Source organism: Astatotilapia calliptera, chromosome 7 (assembly GCF_964374335.1).
Source record: "Astatotilapia calliptera chromosome 7, fAstCal68.1, whole genome shotgun sequence".
Classification (NCBI taxonomy): Eukaryota; Metazoa; Chordata; class Actinopteri; order Cichliformes; family Cichlidae; genus Astatotilapia; species Astatotilapia calliptera.
In genome coordinates, this window is record NC_137428.1 from 37,512,332 (window position 1) to 37,530,408 (window position 18,077).

Consider the following 18,077-nt stretch of genomic DNA (forward strand, 5'->3'; position numbering starts at 1 on the left):
CTGCCATACCCGTTATGTTTCTGTGAGCGCGAGGAGGGAGAAAAAGGAGAGTGGAAAAGTACGAGCTGTCATCGAGCAGAAACGGGAGCTGGAAGCATGTAAATATAATAATAACCACTGCAGCCAAGAAGAGTGCCTGACGAGCCCAGTTGTAAGTAAGCTGTTAAGACTCGACTGTACACCGTGTACACACGGAATAGTTTTCTATACGAGATCGCTGCAAAAAGTGCAGCCTTACCTAATTTCCACCCTACTGTTACTCAAAAATCTAGTTTGTATTGGTATGACAAGTAACTTTTAGTAATAGTAATAAATCACACAGCAGTAGTACATTCATGTAGTTGTAAAAAGCTAAAAAGCATGATATATTAAGTAATCCAAAGTATTCAGAATACGTTACTCTCACTGAGTAACGTAACACATTACAAAATATGTTTTGGGGCATGTATTCTGTAATCTGTAGTGGAATACATTTAACCTTCCCAACACTGGCTAGCAGTAATTAGCAAGTATGTTTCTTTGGGTGATATATAGTTCATGGGTGTAAATACTTGGGTACTTACATTAGCAAATTCTTACTAACCGCGATAGTTAATATTAACTGATTATTTATGGTCATTTTACGCCTAAAACAAAAACAAACAACAAAAACCAAAATGGTAACTTTAAACCTTAAAGACCAAAACCAGAGGGTGACATTAGTGACCACATTTGTTAACCAGTTTATATTTAAAACACACCACCTCATTATATATTGTCGAACTTTCTATAAACGTTTAAACCTTGAAAAGTAAACTGAGTATATGAATCTGCAGTTTCCCATCATTGTACTTTTTATTATAAACAAAATAACAGAAGAATCAGTTGTACATGGATAAGACCATTGTGATTTCTTTATTGATTTTTTTTTTCTTCTTTTATACATAGAGTGGAACAACAATTATTCTCCAAATATCTTCTTCATGTTTGATCATCATTTTTATTCCACACCACAAGTTTGCAGTCACTTCACTTTTTCTGTTCCGACCAAATGTCAAAAATAAAAATGCCTCATTTGATTTTTAATTACAGTATGACAAATATGACAAATTAAAAATTAAAAATAAAGAAAATTAAATTAAAATTTAAAATTAAATTAAATTAAATAAGTAAAAAAAAAAGGTTAAGAAGCAAAAACAAAAGGATTAAAATATTGTTCAGGGGGATGTTTTGGCGCGTAAGCATGGAAAAATGTATTTTTGAAAGGAAGCTACATTAATTATTCTCCCCTGCAGTGTCCGTGGTAACTAAAAACATGGACAGGTTGTGATTTTATCCACGTACTGACTTCATGAGTCTGCCTCTTTAACCTTTGACCCCATTTTGTTGATGCTGCTGATGTTAAAACCATAGGTTCTGACTGGATTTCTATATGCACAAAAGAAATGCAGCTAAATGCACATATACAAATTTTATGTCATTGGTTTCATTATTTCACTTGTGCAGGTTAATGTTTCGTACACATACGTTATTAGAAAATTAATAACTTAGCGGACTTGTAAAGTTCTGATTCTTAAGAATTTTCAACTTAACTCTGGGGTTTATAGCACAAAAATAACATTCAGGATTTAGCATATTAATTTACATCACACACTTAATCAACAGACAAATGAAACAAAGAAAACATATACTCAACAAGGACCAAAAAAAAGAAAAAAGGGTTTTCCAAAGTCAGACTGTTAATTTTCAGGTGATAGATGCCATTTTCTGACTAGTTTCTCTAAGTTAGAGTAACACTTTGACCACGTTCACAAAACACTAGCCTTAAGTGAGCTTAAAGATTTTTTTTTCCTCACTGAAACACTGAAGTAACTTTTGTTTAATTTTCATTTTAGTTATTGAGTTATGAGGGGCCATTTGTATCAAGATTCTCATCACTTAAAATGTTCTTTTCCTTTGGATACTGAAATAACTCAAATTTGATCAACTGTCCATTTGTTCTTTGGCTCTTTTTGTTCATAAATAGCCTTTAAAAATGAATTAAATCTTGAGTTTCTCCTAAACATCCCTCTTATAAATGGTCAGAGCATGAGATACATGAACAATTTCTTAAAGCTTTGCTGCTTAGTGGTTTCAAGTTCACGTCCAGCAATATTCAAACCAAGCAAAAAACAAAACAAAAACAGAATACTACTTTGATTATTGTTTGATTTCAGTCAAAACCGTTTCTACGTCAAAGGCATCACATTTACTTTAACGATCACAGGAAGGGCCAGCTTCTAAATTGTATGATAAATTTTCCTTTAAACTATCAGTACCCTGATAATCCCTTCTCACTGTGGGTGCTGATGCTTCAATACTCCAAATGGAAACAAGTTATCAGGTTAAACATCAGGAGGTCAAAGGTGTGCCAATGCGAGATGCAACACAAGGGTCTGTGTGTACAGCATATAGTCATGAAAATGAATCAAGAAGATGACAACAAGAAGATGGTTAATAATAAGACTCACAATGCATTACATGGCTAGCTAATTATACTCATGCATAAAATCTGGGCTATAGAACTGCTGTATGGGTTATGTAATGTGATGCTAGCATTACGGCACTGGTAAGGAAAGAAACCAAAACTAAAAATGTAAAAGAAGTACATGAAAGCAGCCGTTATTATTCTGGGCTGAAACATGTAGATTGTGACATCATTCCAACAATGTTCCCAATCCCAAAAATATCCATACGAGGGGACAAAAACCCCCTTTAAAAGAGCCAAAAAATAAGATTTAAAATGATGTGTCCTTCAATCCTTGGCAGATGGGATAGACGGAGAACAGCAATACATCAACAAGAAAGAGCATAGAAGAAGACAAGCATTTTTAATTTTTGGTTTTAGCGCACCTTTTTAGCTATCACAAAAAAGAAATCACAAATTAAAAATGTATAAAGCTTTTTCCCCACATTTGTTTTATTTTAAAGTCACAGTTACCAAAAAAAGAAAGAAGAGCAAGTGAATAATTTATGACATACGCTATAATAACATCATCCTAACACTAGTGTCTATGAGGTATATCTGCAACAGTTTGGTAAAGAGAGCACGGTCTGCGCACAACGCTCATAAGTTTGTCTCCATGTTTAGTTTTATTTTTAAAGCTTTGCGACCATTTAAAAAGAGAAGAAGAAACAGAAAAGAGGAAAACAAAGAGCTAATTTTCCACCAGATCTGGTTGAGTATTGTGGTTTCTGTCTTGCTCAAGATTGCAAAATTTTCATTTCAAGAACAAGATCTACAATTGAAACCAAAAATGGAGTCAACATTAGAGAATCTGCACAGCTTTTGCTGTGTGAAATGACTTTAAAATTCCATCAGATTTGCACACTGGAGTTACTTTCACAAATAATAAAACTAATGCAACAATTGTGAAATATTTTTTGTTGTACTGAAAATCTTTCTTTTCTCATCACTTTATTTACTTAAAATTTTATGTCTCGTTGGCTTCAGTGCACAAAGATATTCCATATTTCCCTGTGAAAATTCCAGGTCACTTGAAATTATGTGTATTATAAAACATTTATTTTTGACTTTCTGTACACATAGAAAGCCAAGAATTAAAAAAAATTAATTTATTTCAAGGATGTCATGAAGTAACTGGATAAATTGAGAAAATTAGTTTGTTAGCATATTACATTAAACTGAGAAAGAAAAGCAAAGACCAAAAATGCAAATTGTTTGTGTCTTTGGCCAAGATGCCAAACATTTCATTCATCACTGTCAAAGTTTGACAATTGGAATCATCAGTCATGGTAAAATGGTAAGTAAACTTGAAGCAAGCAATGATTAATCATGACATTAATTTTTGTACATTAGACGCTGAATAAAGCCACAATGAAAATGATGAATTTTGTGGTATCTAAGAAACTGCTTTGTAGCATAATCATAGAAATATCTAATAAGATTTTATCTGTTTTAAAAAATTACATTTTTAACATTGTAACAGAATACATAGGCTTTTTGTTCTACCACATTATGGAAAAACTGTTCATTCTTTTACTGTACAAGCAAAATCCTCGCAAAACTGGGATTTGCCTTCTTGTGATCTACACAAATATTTGTACTGATTTGCAAAGTCTGGAACTCATAAAGCAAACTTATATTGTTTGTAAAACATAAGAGTTTTATTTTTGTGGCTTTCCATATCTATGGAGGGTCAAAATCTACTTATCTTTGTGTTGGTTCCTGGTTGGACCAACATGCATTAATTGTGAAGACAGGTTTCTTGCCTTTTAGAGTATTGCTTGTAATAAACAAAATACAATCTGATTGGCCATCCTGTTCCAGTATGCATTAAACTTACAGTAGATGATTATAGCATTAAGTATTTTGTTTTTTCTTTTAACAAAAACAAGGAAAAATGGCAGAAAAAAAGTTTTTATGTCTCTTTGGCTTTCCACATTTACAAAAGGACAAGAGGTCAAACTTTTCATTAATGTCTCTGTTAATTCTAGCAAATATGACATTGACATCTTTCAGTCAGTTAAAACAGGCACAACATCAACCAGATCATCCTGTGAAAGCCCAGCTGGGAAAAGACAAAGAACAGGGAAGGAATAGTACGTAGAAGAGGAAACCTTTGGTATTTAATGCATTTCTTCACTTTCATTACACTGCAAAGCACCACAGAGCAGTGAAGACACTCAGTGGTGGCATCCACACTGAGGTTTTTCTTATTTCATGGGAACAGGACATTTAAAGCACATCAACAGATCTAGACTTTGCTTTGGTTCAAAAAAGGCACTCATCCAAAGTTATCTCATACTTTGCAACAAAAGCGCTCTGTTTGTTTTCAAAGCATCCTGGTTTGGAAAAGCAAAGTGTATTTTATTTAGTATTTAAATAGTATTTAAGCAATTTTCTACAATGTTTTACTATGACCCTGATGAAGGCCAAAAGCCGAAACGCATCGGTCAATTATTAAAGTTGTTCATCTTCCCTCAAGTGTTGCTGGAGTTCCTGCATTGTGAATTCTTTCATCCTCTCCATGCACCTTGGAAGTAGGTGAAGTTGTGCCAGAAATTTTTGCTGCGATAAATATAAAAGGTCCCATTAAGACTATAAATGTAGAGCCATCACAAGTTCCAACTCAGCCTAGTTTTCAATGCTAATTACCAAGTATTTTTTTGTTTAAGTAAAATTAGTCTAACTGGCTTTTATCACCATCATAATGGACATGATTGAGTCATTTTGACACATCCTGGAAGTAGTTCATTTGGCTTCTTCCTGCTCAAACACAGTACTGATGATGAATAAACATGACGTGGGTGTCTGAACAGAAAACATCTCATACACAAGGTGTTGGGACTTGTTTAAAAGGCTATTTTTTTCACTCTTGTATAATTTTTGGTAATTTTTACTTTTGTGTCTCAAAGTAAAGGCCTTACTTCATATGTCATACAGTCAAGTTTAGTTGAAACGGGCCTTAGCAAAGTCCAATTTTAGCTCAGTGACTCTTAATATTAATGTTGCAGTAGATTAATTAGAAAAGACAAACACTATCAGTTAAGTTTTAGCTTCGTTTATTATTTTTTCCTTATTTTTAGGCCAATTAACCAGAATATGAGTAGAGGAACTGTACAAAATCAGACTTTTTTTATATTATCACATCACATTGAATTTTTACATTTTTTAAGACGTTACTCATAGTTTAAGTGACATTGAGGCCCTTTTATTTACCAGCAGTTAATTTACCAACTACATTCAGCTGTAAAATATTTATAACAGATGCTAATTTTTTTTTACATTAAATCATGGGGCTGTTTTTGATCTTCAGTTGAGTGTATTTCTGAATTTGGAATCCAAACTCCGAAGCTCATCGCATGAAATGTTCAAATGACTTAGTTGAAGTCATTTGAACATTAATACCCCTACAACTGATAAAGCCCTGATATTCTGCATATAGCCCGAGCCTACACAAAGTCTGCCTTTTCACCTTCTTTGCACTTTTTGAAGATAAGAGGCCAAGTGGAGCTAAAAGAGAAACATGTAAATGTGAGAAAGAGAAAGTAAGAATAAGAGAGACAAGAAAATGTAGAATCTGTGGGATTATTAAACAGAACAGAAAGTACAAAAGCATGGAGCTGAGCGCAGACCGTACCGAAGAGGAAACAAATCTTTGGTTTCTTTGGTTTCATCAACACGATTAAAAGGACAAATGGAAAGTCAGTGAGGTAGCCTCTCTGGTTCTCACTATTGAAATAGAAAGTTTTTTTTTCTTTTTACACACAACAGACAAAGTCAGTCTTGGAAGCAGCTAGCTTTAAGGGACTCCTCATTTTTCCTTTGTAATAAGTGAAACAAGTTGGTGTGTTGGCATTCACGCAGTCATACACATTTAAATCCTGATACCAGCAGTTATTTCACATCCTGTTTATAGTGCCTGGGCAAGGACACGGTTTAAGTTTGTAGAGGACATGCTTGAGAATATGGTTTGATTTCTTGAGAAAAAAAAATCAATTTTTGGCAGCAAAATACTTATATACTGTGTATAAAAGATGGATGTAACCTTTGATCTTAGCCTGGAAAGTGAAGCCAGTGTATAACTGTCTTAAACATACTTTCTTTATAATAGTCAGCAGAGGTTGCTGCTCTGGTTGCAAAAAGAAGTCAAGTTACATTTACGTCCATAAGAAAAGGACCCCATTTCTCACAGTATTTGCAACCATGGTAAAAAAAAAAAAGCCCCAAACCTTTCTGATAAGTTTATGGTCTTAGTTTAAGTCTTCTTAAAGATATAACAATGTTACTTTTTATAAATTATGGTCGCATTTAAAGCAAAAGAGACAAGAGACTGACCTACTTTTCACATGTGATGTTTTGCTTCATAAAAACAAGATGGTAACAACCAAAAAGTGAGGCTTTAAAATGTGGTTACACCCATGTTTTATATACAATATACAGGTGCCCTATAAAACAAATATCTCGTAAACATCTGACATTATGTCCTACAGCTGTAAAAGTAAATTAAAAATTTTCTTTATTTAGTCCATTTCTTATAAATTATTTTTGTTTTGCTGAATTAAAAATGTGACAAATATACCTTAAAAAAGTCACTACCTCAAATATGCTTTTGAAGAAGTGTACATGTGGTTATATGAATACGAGCTTTACCAGGGTGTGAGCTGCGTGGATGTAAACACACACAGTTTATTGGCCTCTCAAGGACTCCAGTTATCTTTGGCGAGTCAGTTCATATCAACATGTGGCCCTTCACTTCACCTGATCAAGTGTCACTAGAACACCAGTCTCAAATTCATTGCTTGTTCAACAATGGTCAGCAGGATGCAAACAAATTAACAAAATTAAGCACAAAAATCACAGGGAAGAAAAGGGAAACAGATGCAGTGCTCATCATTCGGTAGGCTAATATTTGTCATAAAGAGATTGTTTTCATTACAAAAAATTAAAAAATAATTACCAGGACAAAAACAAAACAAACAAACAAACAAAAAATAAATTAGCTAAAGAGTGAGAGCAAGTGTTCACATTCAGAAGTACGCAAGTCTAATCTGACATTTCTACATTGTTCTGTCATTAAGTCTAAACATTCATAACACAACATCTCATTTGCTTTAAAGTAAAGCTAGCTAAGAATAAATTAACAGGCCTGGCAAATGCACTGCATCTTTGATGCACCTAACATTCTTAAATACTCATAAATATTCATCAAAAAACAATTACATCTAATTAAATAACATAAAATTATTAATAAGTACAAAACTAGCGTGTTCTAAAACACCTCATAAATAAATACAGCATCGAACAGAAAGGAAAAGAAAAATACAGTGTAAACTTTGGCAAAGCTAATCATCAAGGGTAAAAGGGTTAAGAGGGAGATTTGGCAACAAAAATGTGTTCGCTTAAATTAATTCACAATTAAAAATATAAATTACATTAAATAAAAAAATCGCATATTGCAAAAACACACAAAAAAAAAAAAACCCTAAGAAGGAATACAGTAGTAGTAAATTTGGCAAATAATTTTTAAGTACTTAAAAACAAGCAATGAAAACCTCTTTGGGACTGTTTTTGGTTTCATACCCTTCCTATTTCATTTTCATTTATCTTTTGTTAGTTTGGCAGGTTTAGCCTGTATTAAATCCAGACGAACTGCAACTAGGAATGGAAAATGGCCACCACCCCCTGAACTGTAAGTCACGCCCCCTCCTTGGGCGCTGTTAGCAGGACGGGACAGCCAGGTGGGTGGAGGATTTCTTTGGACTAGAAGCTTTACATACAGAAAGACAGAGAGAAAACTAAGGATAAAGCTATTTGACCGATATTTTAGCAGTTTCTCTCAGCAGATGTCGACTTGGTCTTTTTTGGTTTGGTTTTATTTATTGTTGTTGTATTCACGGAGCAGCAGCATAGTTCTTCCCCCCAAGGAACAAGCTAACATGAGCTTTCTTTGCTACAGAAAGGGGATTTTTAGGTTTCTCCTACAGCATGGCAAGTGGGGCTACAATTTTTACAGAAACCTTCTATCCAACTTTAAAAACTTTTTAACCCTAGCCAGCCGTGCTTTAGTCCGTCAGCTGAAATTCACTTCAGGGTTACAGTAATTATTGTTATATACTGTATGATAGAATAGATTATTGTACAGGTTTGTAAGTGGTCCAAATCTGATCTTAAACAGCATGCAGCTTTTTCTTCTTTAACAGATTTTTAGCTGGGTTTGGGTTGAAAAGCACAAAGTCAGACTTGGCATAAAATAAACTGATTGAAAAGTGACAGTGTGCTACTGTTAGTACAGCAAAAAATCTTTGGTATGCACTGTACAGTTCAAATAGCACTACCGCTGTCATTCTTTCCATAGCAGGAAGTGTGCTAGACAACAGCAACTAGCTAGAATATTTAAACTGGGTGCAAGCATCACAACTAGCTGATGTTGTTTCTTAATGCTAATTCACCAAGCTCAAATATGTTGTCCTATTGGAGTTGGAGGTAGACATTGACCTGTGTGAAAAGCTAAAAGGGAGAAACTTTTGAATTTTCCAAATACTCAAGTAGTTCTCCCTCGGTGTGCAGCAGAAGATTGTTTTTATGTGTGGTGTGGTCTGGTGGTAAAGTTTGCAGGTAATGATGGCTACATTGATGCCATGCTGAAGGAACAACCAATAAAAGTAAAAGCTGTAAGTTTGGGGTAAATGATCCACAGAAAAATAAAATTAGCTTTTTGCAAGCTCATGACCTTAAAAGCTTAGAAGTAGCTAGCTAGCTAGCTTACAATCAAACTAGGTTAATTGAAAGAGACATGTTGGGTAAGTTTGTTAGCTAACTGCATAAAGGAAATGCTACTAGTTTTAAAATCAAATGATAAACAAGGCTTTGGGATGGCCTTTATGCTAACTTCCAGAACAGCTTAAAACTATCTGATAAGCTAGCTAGATAGCTTGCAATCCAAGTAAAGTTTTCAAAAGAAAAATGTTGGCTAAGGTTGTTGGTTTTAATAAAGCTAAATGATTGCTGAAAATCCAAATTGTTTTAAAATACAAGCTAGATCAGCTAATATAAGAATCCAGAATAGTGTATAAGCCAGCTAGCTAACTCGTAATCAAAGTGAGTTCTTTGAATGAAACACGTTGACTGAATTTGTTGGTTTTAATAAAATTAGACTGAAGGTAATACTACTTGCTTTAAAGTCAACCAATGAACAAGTTGAATTAGCCTTTAAGCTAACCTTTAATGTTTAATGTATAACAGGTGATCAACAATAATAATAAAAAACAACAACACACCACTATCAACAGTACATATGCTGCAGGTATGTTCATGCTGGTTAACAAAATGGGTATTTTATTTGGGGGGGGAGAACTGCTACTGGAGTTAACGGTGAATCTTTGGTTTGTTAGCTGATGAGGTTTCTGTTGTTCTTTTAACCTTTTTTTTACTTTGAAAAACTGCATAGGCACACGTTAAAGACACTCTTCAACCGTGAGAAACACATTAATGTTCTGCCTTTTTTTGGGTGGATCGAAGGGAAGAAAATGGTCAACGGTGTCCTCCGTTCGTTCCTTCCCTCCTTCTCATGTGGTTTTACCCTTTTTCAGTCCCCAACTTGCTTCCCCTTAAAGATTGCCTGACTTAATATCAGGCAGAACAAAGCTACTTCTCCATTCTCGTGGTGTCATCCTTCCTCATGTCCTCCCTTGTCATCGTTGTCCTCCATCCTCGACGTTGTCGGTGCCACTCTTTTTTTCTTTTTGTTTTTTTCTTTTTTTTGGTAATAATTCTCTTCCATCATCAGTTTTTCCCATTTGTTGGAACAGTTAGGTGCAGAAAAAAAGTTTTCTTTGGTTTCGATTTGTCAATAAATAGAAAAAGTCTTAAGTGTCCTTTTTTTTTTTTTTTTAATGTTAAATCGTTCTTAAAGCCTTTGGCTTGCCTCTAACCAGGCCAAGACTCAGCCTGGGGTTTCTAAGGAGCAGGGGCTGCTGACTGGCGCGTTTCCTTTGGTTTGGTTTCCTTTCTTTTTTTGGTTTGATAGCTTGAGTGAAAGATGATTGATGAAGTGACTGCAAATGGTAAAGGCTGCCAAAACTGAGCTGGAGGTGATGGTGCTTGAGGTTTTGTGGGTTTGTTAGTATTTACATCATGCGTAAAGGCTGTAAAGTGTGACAGTAAAACCTTCAAATCAATGGGTATTGGAGGATTTGGTAGCTATGGATGCTTGGACACAAGGACAGTCACAAATATGGGGAGAAGAGTCTAGTTTTTGTGTCACAGCCCATCTGTCTGTTGACTGTCCATCCCTTTTACCAAGCATCCAACTTTCCTACACTGCAAACAAACTACATTTTTGAGTGTTGTCCTCAAACTTGCATTGCATTAGAGCTGATCTTTTCAAGTTGACATTTGCTTTATCTTAATAAATCAGCACAGTTTGATGTACACATTTATCAAAGATCATTTGTTTGCAGCAAATGCTCTTTTCCAACCCACTGACCCTCTGGAAGAGACAGACTAACCAGGCATCGTCTTTAGATTGTCCTCTTTAACTATTACAAAGGCCCTGATTCGCCTGGACAGTTTGTCCTTCTTGGGCTCAGATGGTTAACTGGTTCTGCGGATGTGTTGATGCAGTGGGAGGTTTTGGTTTGCTTACCTGTGGTAGCAGTGAGGGCAGATCAAAGCTTTCCAAAAAGCATCTTGGCTTAAAACTGGATTTATACCAAAAAATTTTCAATCCAGAACATTCTTTATTCTTAAAAAAATTTAAAGTTTTGGTTTCAATATTTTTTGTGGTTGACTAAAAAAGAGCGGTAGAAATCACTCTCAACATAACGTAGCCTTGTTTTCCCAATAATTGTGCTTTTTTTTTTCACAAATTTTGACTTAAGGGTCCAAAGAAACCAATGTAGGATCATTTTTGTGGCATCTTTCCGATTTAAACTGGGGATAATGTCAAGATTATAAACCTAAATGTCACCTGCTTAGTGTTTGAATAGATGCAACTAGATGGTGAGAAAAGGCGGCTGGCCGGCCGATGCTTATTTAATGCCAAGATGTTTGCAGGGTTCTTGCGGATGACTAATTTAAAGCCCAGAACTTCTTGACATTTTTTATTGTCTTAGATTTAATGTTAATAATATTGAACTATTATCCCCATCCTACTTTTAGTTCACCACCTTGAGGATCACAGATTTTGGTCACATGGTTATAAATTTCAGCTCTAGTCTGACTTTCATTGGTTTGAAAACCTCGTTTTTCTTTGCAAACCAAGGTGGTATTAATGCTAAGATGCTTTGTGGAGTGTGCTGCCCTAATGGATGCGTTTATGGTAACAGAAGTGATGGGTAGGTGAAGCAAGGGTAAACTGGAGCTTAGCTTTGGTTTGGCTGTGAATTCAGGGAAGTGATTGGGAAATGACTCTTTAAATTTGTGTGTGTGTCTGCAATCAGTTTGTGTGTCTGCATGTTTGTTTGTACATTCGTACAGTACATTATGTGACAACAGACGCTGAATGGATTTCAGCCACTGTTTAAAAAAAATGGCATCCTGAGTTTTCTAAGATGTGATGACCACTCGGCTTGGCAGAGAGCCCCGGTTCTATTGCAAAGAAAATGTGCTTCAAGATTGTGCTCACGTACATCATATATATTCATATATTATACAGTAATACTCCATCAAACGCTAAATATGCTGAGAAAGCTTGTAGTTGGCTCAAATTATGAAGAAGTTGCATGTGCCTTGGTGAGTATTTGTGTGTGTGTGTGTGTGTGTTTGTGCTTGCATATTTTGCCATTTCCTAACTTAAAAAGAAAAAAAAATCCTCACGTTCCCCTTTAAAGAGCCAAATCTTTACATGTTTTATCCAAAAAGCTATGGAAATTTTGTCATTTTATAAACAAGAGTTGGTTATTGATCACATGCATTTAAGGGATCGGCGTCCTATTTTCACATTAAAATTTGTATAGAACATGTTAGAAATCAACTCCTCAGTTGTGATAAAAACAGAGACTGCACAGCCAAAAAATCTTCCTGAATAATATATAAAAGACTCTTTGAGCTATTAAAGGCTGAATCTGAATTTTGAGGGGTACGATTTGGAAATTTACAAGAAAAAAGGCTAAATTAACTAGATTTTTAGTGTGAAATTTACAGGAAATATACCAAAAAAAAAACAAACCCTCAAAATCTTTAAGGAAGAAAAGAACATCAAGAATTGTATAACAAATAAGAAATCCTGAAATGAATGAGGAAAAACTCTAAACTTTTTTAAAGATTGAAGTCATAACCTACAGCTAAAATTGTGAGATTTTTATTGTAAAATTTTTAGACTTTTTTTTTCTCCTGAAAATGCTGTTGTATATCAGATAAACTGATACATTTTTATCAGCAGAATACTGAGCTGGAGTAACTATTAATGTTATTTTGAATAAAACTGTCCAGATATCCTGTGAAGAAAAAGAACTACCTTCTGTTTTCAAGATAAATAACAAACTTTGATTGTGCAGTTTCTGAAACCCAGCTTCTAAATTAGGATTCTTTCGTGAACTGATGTGTCGGCTTTGGACATTTGAGATTAGAAATACCACAAAATTTCCACACAACTCCTGCTTATCTCCGAGCTTCTATCACATTCTGTGGTCTTAAAGCTTTCCTTGCATTCCTGTTTGGTTGGTTTCTAGCTTATATTGCATAATAGAAAACACGCATCGTCTTCTCGTCTTTGGTATTTGGGCTAGCGTGTCAGCTTATTGTCCAAAAGGAGACATCAGCAGTGAACGTCAGTGAGGTTTGAATGCACTAAAGATTAATTTACCCTTCAGCTTCTTAATGGATGTATGATGAATTTGCAAAAGGCGGTTTGGCTAAAACAAGTCGTGGCAGTGAGCAGCCCCTCTCTCAGTTTGTCACTCTTGACAAAAGCAAAAAAAAAACCCAAAACAAAACCAGACAAACAAAAAGAGTAAAAAGTTTGGTTTTCCTCCACGCTTCAACTGGACGAAACCTCAACCCGCGCCCTCCATCCCTCCCCAAAATTCCCACCCCCTCCCTGACTCCCCATTCCCCTCTCTATTATCACGCTTTGGTACAAGTGCTTGACGCTGAAGATTGGCCGCCAGGGCTGGCTCCGTCGTCTGTCCATTTGTCCAGGCTCCGGCGGCGGGCGTTCATGAAGAAGTTGCTAACGGTGGTGAGTTCGAGGCCCAGCTGCTGCGAGATAGTGAGCTGCATCTCTTTGGACGGCCGCTTGTTCTCCTTGAAGATGGCCAGCAGGGTGCGCCGCTGCAAGTCGGTAAAGACCAGCCGCGACTTCTTTGGCGTATTGTTGCGGTCCTTCGACGTGTCCTGTTCCTTTCTCTTGCACGCTGCAAAGCAAGTGTGAGAGGGTGGGGGAAAGAAAAAATAAGAGGGGAAAAATAGAAAAGTGTTATTGTTTGCATTTGAACAACAGTTAAATATTGGAGGGGGATCTTGCAGTGTCCCTCACACGAAACACAAACAGAAGGTCTTGTTTACAGATGCTCATGTTCCTGTGTTGATCTGATCTGTGTACCTTCTGTCTCGCCATGTTTTCCATTGTGCCACCGGGCTGAACTTTACTTACTTGGCTCATGCTGTGATGTTTCACTGATTAGAAAACACAGGAGTTGCATGATCGTTTGGTATCTAAGTGTGCTTTAACCTCTAGCCTACTTGGTTCATTTCCTGATGGATTTGGTTGTATAGACTGTGGTAAAATCTGGCAATCAAGCTTTATTTGTGTAAAGTGAACAACCAGAGTAAGACTGCACTGAACTTTGAATTCTCATCTGTTGAATTATGACAGATATACTCTTATGTGTGATTTTGTTTAATACCATCAGGACTGTGTACTGTGTTTGCTTTACTTGCCACCTTGCTGTGAGTGTTTCTTCCAACCTCTGATTATGTTAAGATGGTGTACTTGTTTTTTCTGTGCACCTTTTTCCAAAAAGAAAAAAAAACTTTAGTTTTGCATCTGCCTGCCTAAAGCACATCATGTAATGCTCAAAAAGTGACCTTTAATATTTGAAGTCACTCATTCTTATTCTCATGTCTGCTTTAAACTTTAAGGATCCTAACTTAGTGAAGTGGCCTGGCAATATCTTCTTACAGTCACAGTAACAGCTAGTAGGATTCTCTAAATAGTAAGGAAAGTTACTCCAGTGCTTTCTTTTTTACTTCCTTTAGCAGAAGATACACTGGAGCATCCTTAATGAGAGGAAAGCAGACATTTATTTTCCATAATTCAAAAGGAAGCACTATCTGATTGTCATTGCGTAAACTTGTTTCTGCCACTGAAAAAACAAACAGTTGAGTTATTACATTTGAGTAACTCTAATGTAATAACTCAAAAATTAACTCAAAATCAAGAAAATAACTTGAAATTTTGAGTTATTAAGTTGAACTTTTGAGATAATAACCCCAAATGGTGACTTCTGGTTGCCAAAAAATGTTATTTTCAGTGGAAGAAACAAGCTTCTATGTGATGTTTTTCCAGCAAGTTGAAGGTAGGCTGACCTGTGCTAAGTCTACCACACCTGTCCCCAATTAGCCAATCAGCCCTTCTAATACATACACAGCCCTCCAGTCTTTCTCCTCCTGCTCGCTCGACTTTCTTGCCACTTTTTGTTCTTGTTGCAGTTCAGCAGCTCTTTGTGATTTTCTGGTTTTGTTGTTTTTTTTATTCGTGTATGACCTTTAAAGCTGTTTGTTTTTAACCTGATGCCTGCTCCTTTCCTGTAAGTGTTTGTTTTCGCTGACTGCCTACGTGTACAACCTCAGCCTGAATCAAAGATTTGGATTATTGTGGGCTGGAGCTGTCTCCTTTATCTTGGTGTAGAGCTGCATTTTAGCCCGATACTTGCATTGACCCTCTCTGACTAGATCAGAGTGCCGAGGGATCACCATTTTCCATCATGAAGTAACTGTAGTTTTTCCTGTCACTGATTAACACCTGAAATGTGTCTGCTGCTGTATAGCAGCCAGAGAGGGCAGAGGAGGAGGATGAGGAGGTCTGTGTGTTTGATTTGATTACCTCCCTGAATTAAGTATGCACGAGTCAGAGCTGATCAATACGAATCAGGTTAAGGACTCAATTCAGTCACAAAACTATTATGTAAGGGGAAACTATCCTCTCTGTAAACACACACACAGAGTGACATCCCTCTCCCAGCTTTGTATCTCAGCATTTAGCGACCTGACAAGATTAAATTAATTAAGGACAGCACCTTTATTTGTTTCCCTGTCTCATTACAGGAACAGATGGATTTAAAAATGCACCGTTCCCCCAGATATTACCTTTTAAGCTCAGAACTGGCCTTTAAGGAGTGACTAGTCCTATAAACACAATCAGTCCTTGTACCATAACGACAACTTTGTTTTTTTTACTTGGTCTGAGAGACATTTTTCTGTTGGTTCTGACCATTCATGACCCTGAAATATTGTACATGAGTAAAACAAACACCAATTAAAGAATCTGACTAAGAAAGGAATTGGTGATTTTTGCTGGCTAAAACCTCGTTGCGGAGCATTTATACAGGTTCTGGTATTTTTGGAAACACTTTTTTGGACTTTTCTAGGAAAAACTGCCTTAACTTTGAAATATGTTCCCCCTTTGAGTTGAATTTCAGGAGGTGCCTTTCAAAAAGGCGTCTGGAGATAAGTGTGAATGTCTTTGTGTCTGTGCTGTTAATCATGTGGGGAGAGATTCCTCTTCCTTTGTTCTCGCTGTCAGGAGTCTTGTGGTTGTAGTTAAAGTGTATCACTGACAGGTGGCACTGTTGATCTCTGAAAATGAAGGCAGCTGTTACCAAAAAAACCAAAAAACCAGCATTGAGAAAATATATTCATCCTCAGAGATAGAAAGGGGAGAGTCAGAGAGTCATCTCAGAATCATCATGACTGTAGAGAAGAGATATGTACAACAAATATCAATAATTATATTTTAAATCACAACTAATGACTTTATTCTGTACCTGCTCTGCATGTTGAGCCTTTTAACCTGTTTCCTATATATTCCTAATTATTTAACTATTTTTTTTAACAGTGCATTTATTTCCTATGTTTTCTTAGGACTCCTTTTATAATTTCAAATTAGATTTTAAAGATTGTTGGTTATTAATATGAAGGTAATTAGAGGGCTTAAAATCTGCCACAGGTTTGTTAATTCAAAGTTTAAACTAGAGGCAAATGTTGGACTTTGGACACGACTATTTACTGGATGATCTTTGTGATAAAATATTTAACTGTGAGCTAACAGACTGAGGGAGGTACACCACTCTTCATACTTCTTATTAACAGCTTTCATTGCTACCTGTTTCTAATACTGCTGCTGTAGTTTACCCCCGGCTTTACACTCGCTTTAATAGGCGTGAAACAATGTTCTCGACTTTGAGAAATAATATTTCATATTTTGTGTGTGAATTTGAAAGCATGCACAGCTTCAGTTCTACTGAAAGGCTGAGAAGACGGAAAAATGAAATCTTAAGCGATATGAAATGGTTAGAATCAGCTTTTTATCAGGAATATATGACCCCTGCTCAGCACATAATCCCTATAACTGTTGTTTTTATGTGTTTCTAAAGTTGATTTCAGAATAAAATGTCACAAAAGAAATATTTACTAAAACATTTAAATTCAAGTCCGAGGCATTCAGAGTCCTGCAGCAGTCAAAGCCACCACAGACTGAAGTTTCAGCATCATACACTCCCAGATGGAAAGCCTTTTAGTAGGCTGTACACATACTCTTGAAAAAAATTTAGATGATCCGCGTGAAATTTTCAGAGCTGCAACCAAATCAATTTTACACCACTTCAAGTGCCGCAGCCTAAAGATATTGTAGCATCATCATTGGGAAAGCTGCACCAGTTCAGCCCAGTGTGGCATGTTTGATGCAAGTGTTTTTGTGAGCTTTGAGACCTCTATATCATCAGTGTTAAATAATCTATGGATGTAGCAAAAATCATACAAATTATAAAAATGTATTTTAAAATGTTAAAATTTAATTTCTTTTTTTTTCTTTGTATAAACTCCAGTTTCTAAAAGGAATTTTTTTTGCATTTCAGTGTTAACATCTGTGACACAGAACAAATTCTTTTTATATTATGGGACTCATTTTATATTAAGTTCACTCAACAGTGAAACTACCCTTTCTGTCAGTTTATCTACAATTTAAATCCTGATATTCCTTAATGTATGCAAAAGAATCACAAATTCAACAATAAGTCTCAGTTTTTCTGCGTGATGAATAAATGCTGCTGTAGTAAATGAAACAAATCTGTCAGAATGACTATTTAGGCTTAAATTGTAAGAAATAAATGTATAAAATTATAGGAAAGCTCTATTATGTCATTGCCTAAACTTATGTAATTATAAAACCAAGTTTTGTTAATTCACAGAACTCAATGTAAAACAGAGAAATTTAAAATATTAAAAAATAGGAACTTACTTGTCATTCAATTGTTTATATATTGCTCAATTACTTTTCAGTCACAGGGCAGGTTTTTATTAATAGGAAAAGATACAAAACCTTTGGAAAATCCACTTAAAAGTCCCCTCCACATTTTCCAAACCTGTCCAGTGG

The 18,077-nt window shown here is 35.6% G+C and overlaps 1 protein-coding gene across 1 annotated transcript in view; it reads right to left on the minus strand.

Moving 5' to 3' along the window:
• Window positions 1-867: 867 nt before the first annotated feature.
• The window catches only part of onecut2 (one cut homeobox 2), a 51,417-nt gene continuing 34,207 nt past the window's right edge, over window positions 868-18,077 (minus strand). Inside the window, exon 2 of the mRNA XM_026174502.2 lies at window positions 868-13,839. Within this exon, the coding sequence (XP_026030287.1) occupies window positions 13,550-13,839 (290 nt within the window). The 3' untranslated portion in view covers window positions 868-13,549. The remainder of the gene's footprint in view (window positions 13,840-18,077) is intronic.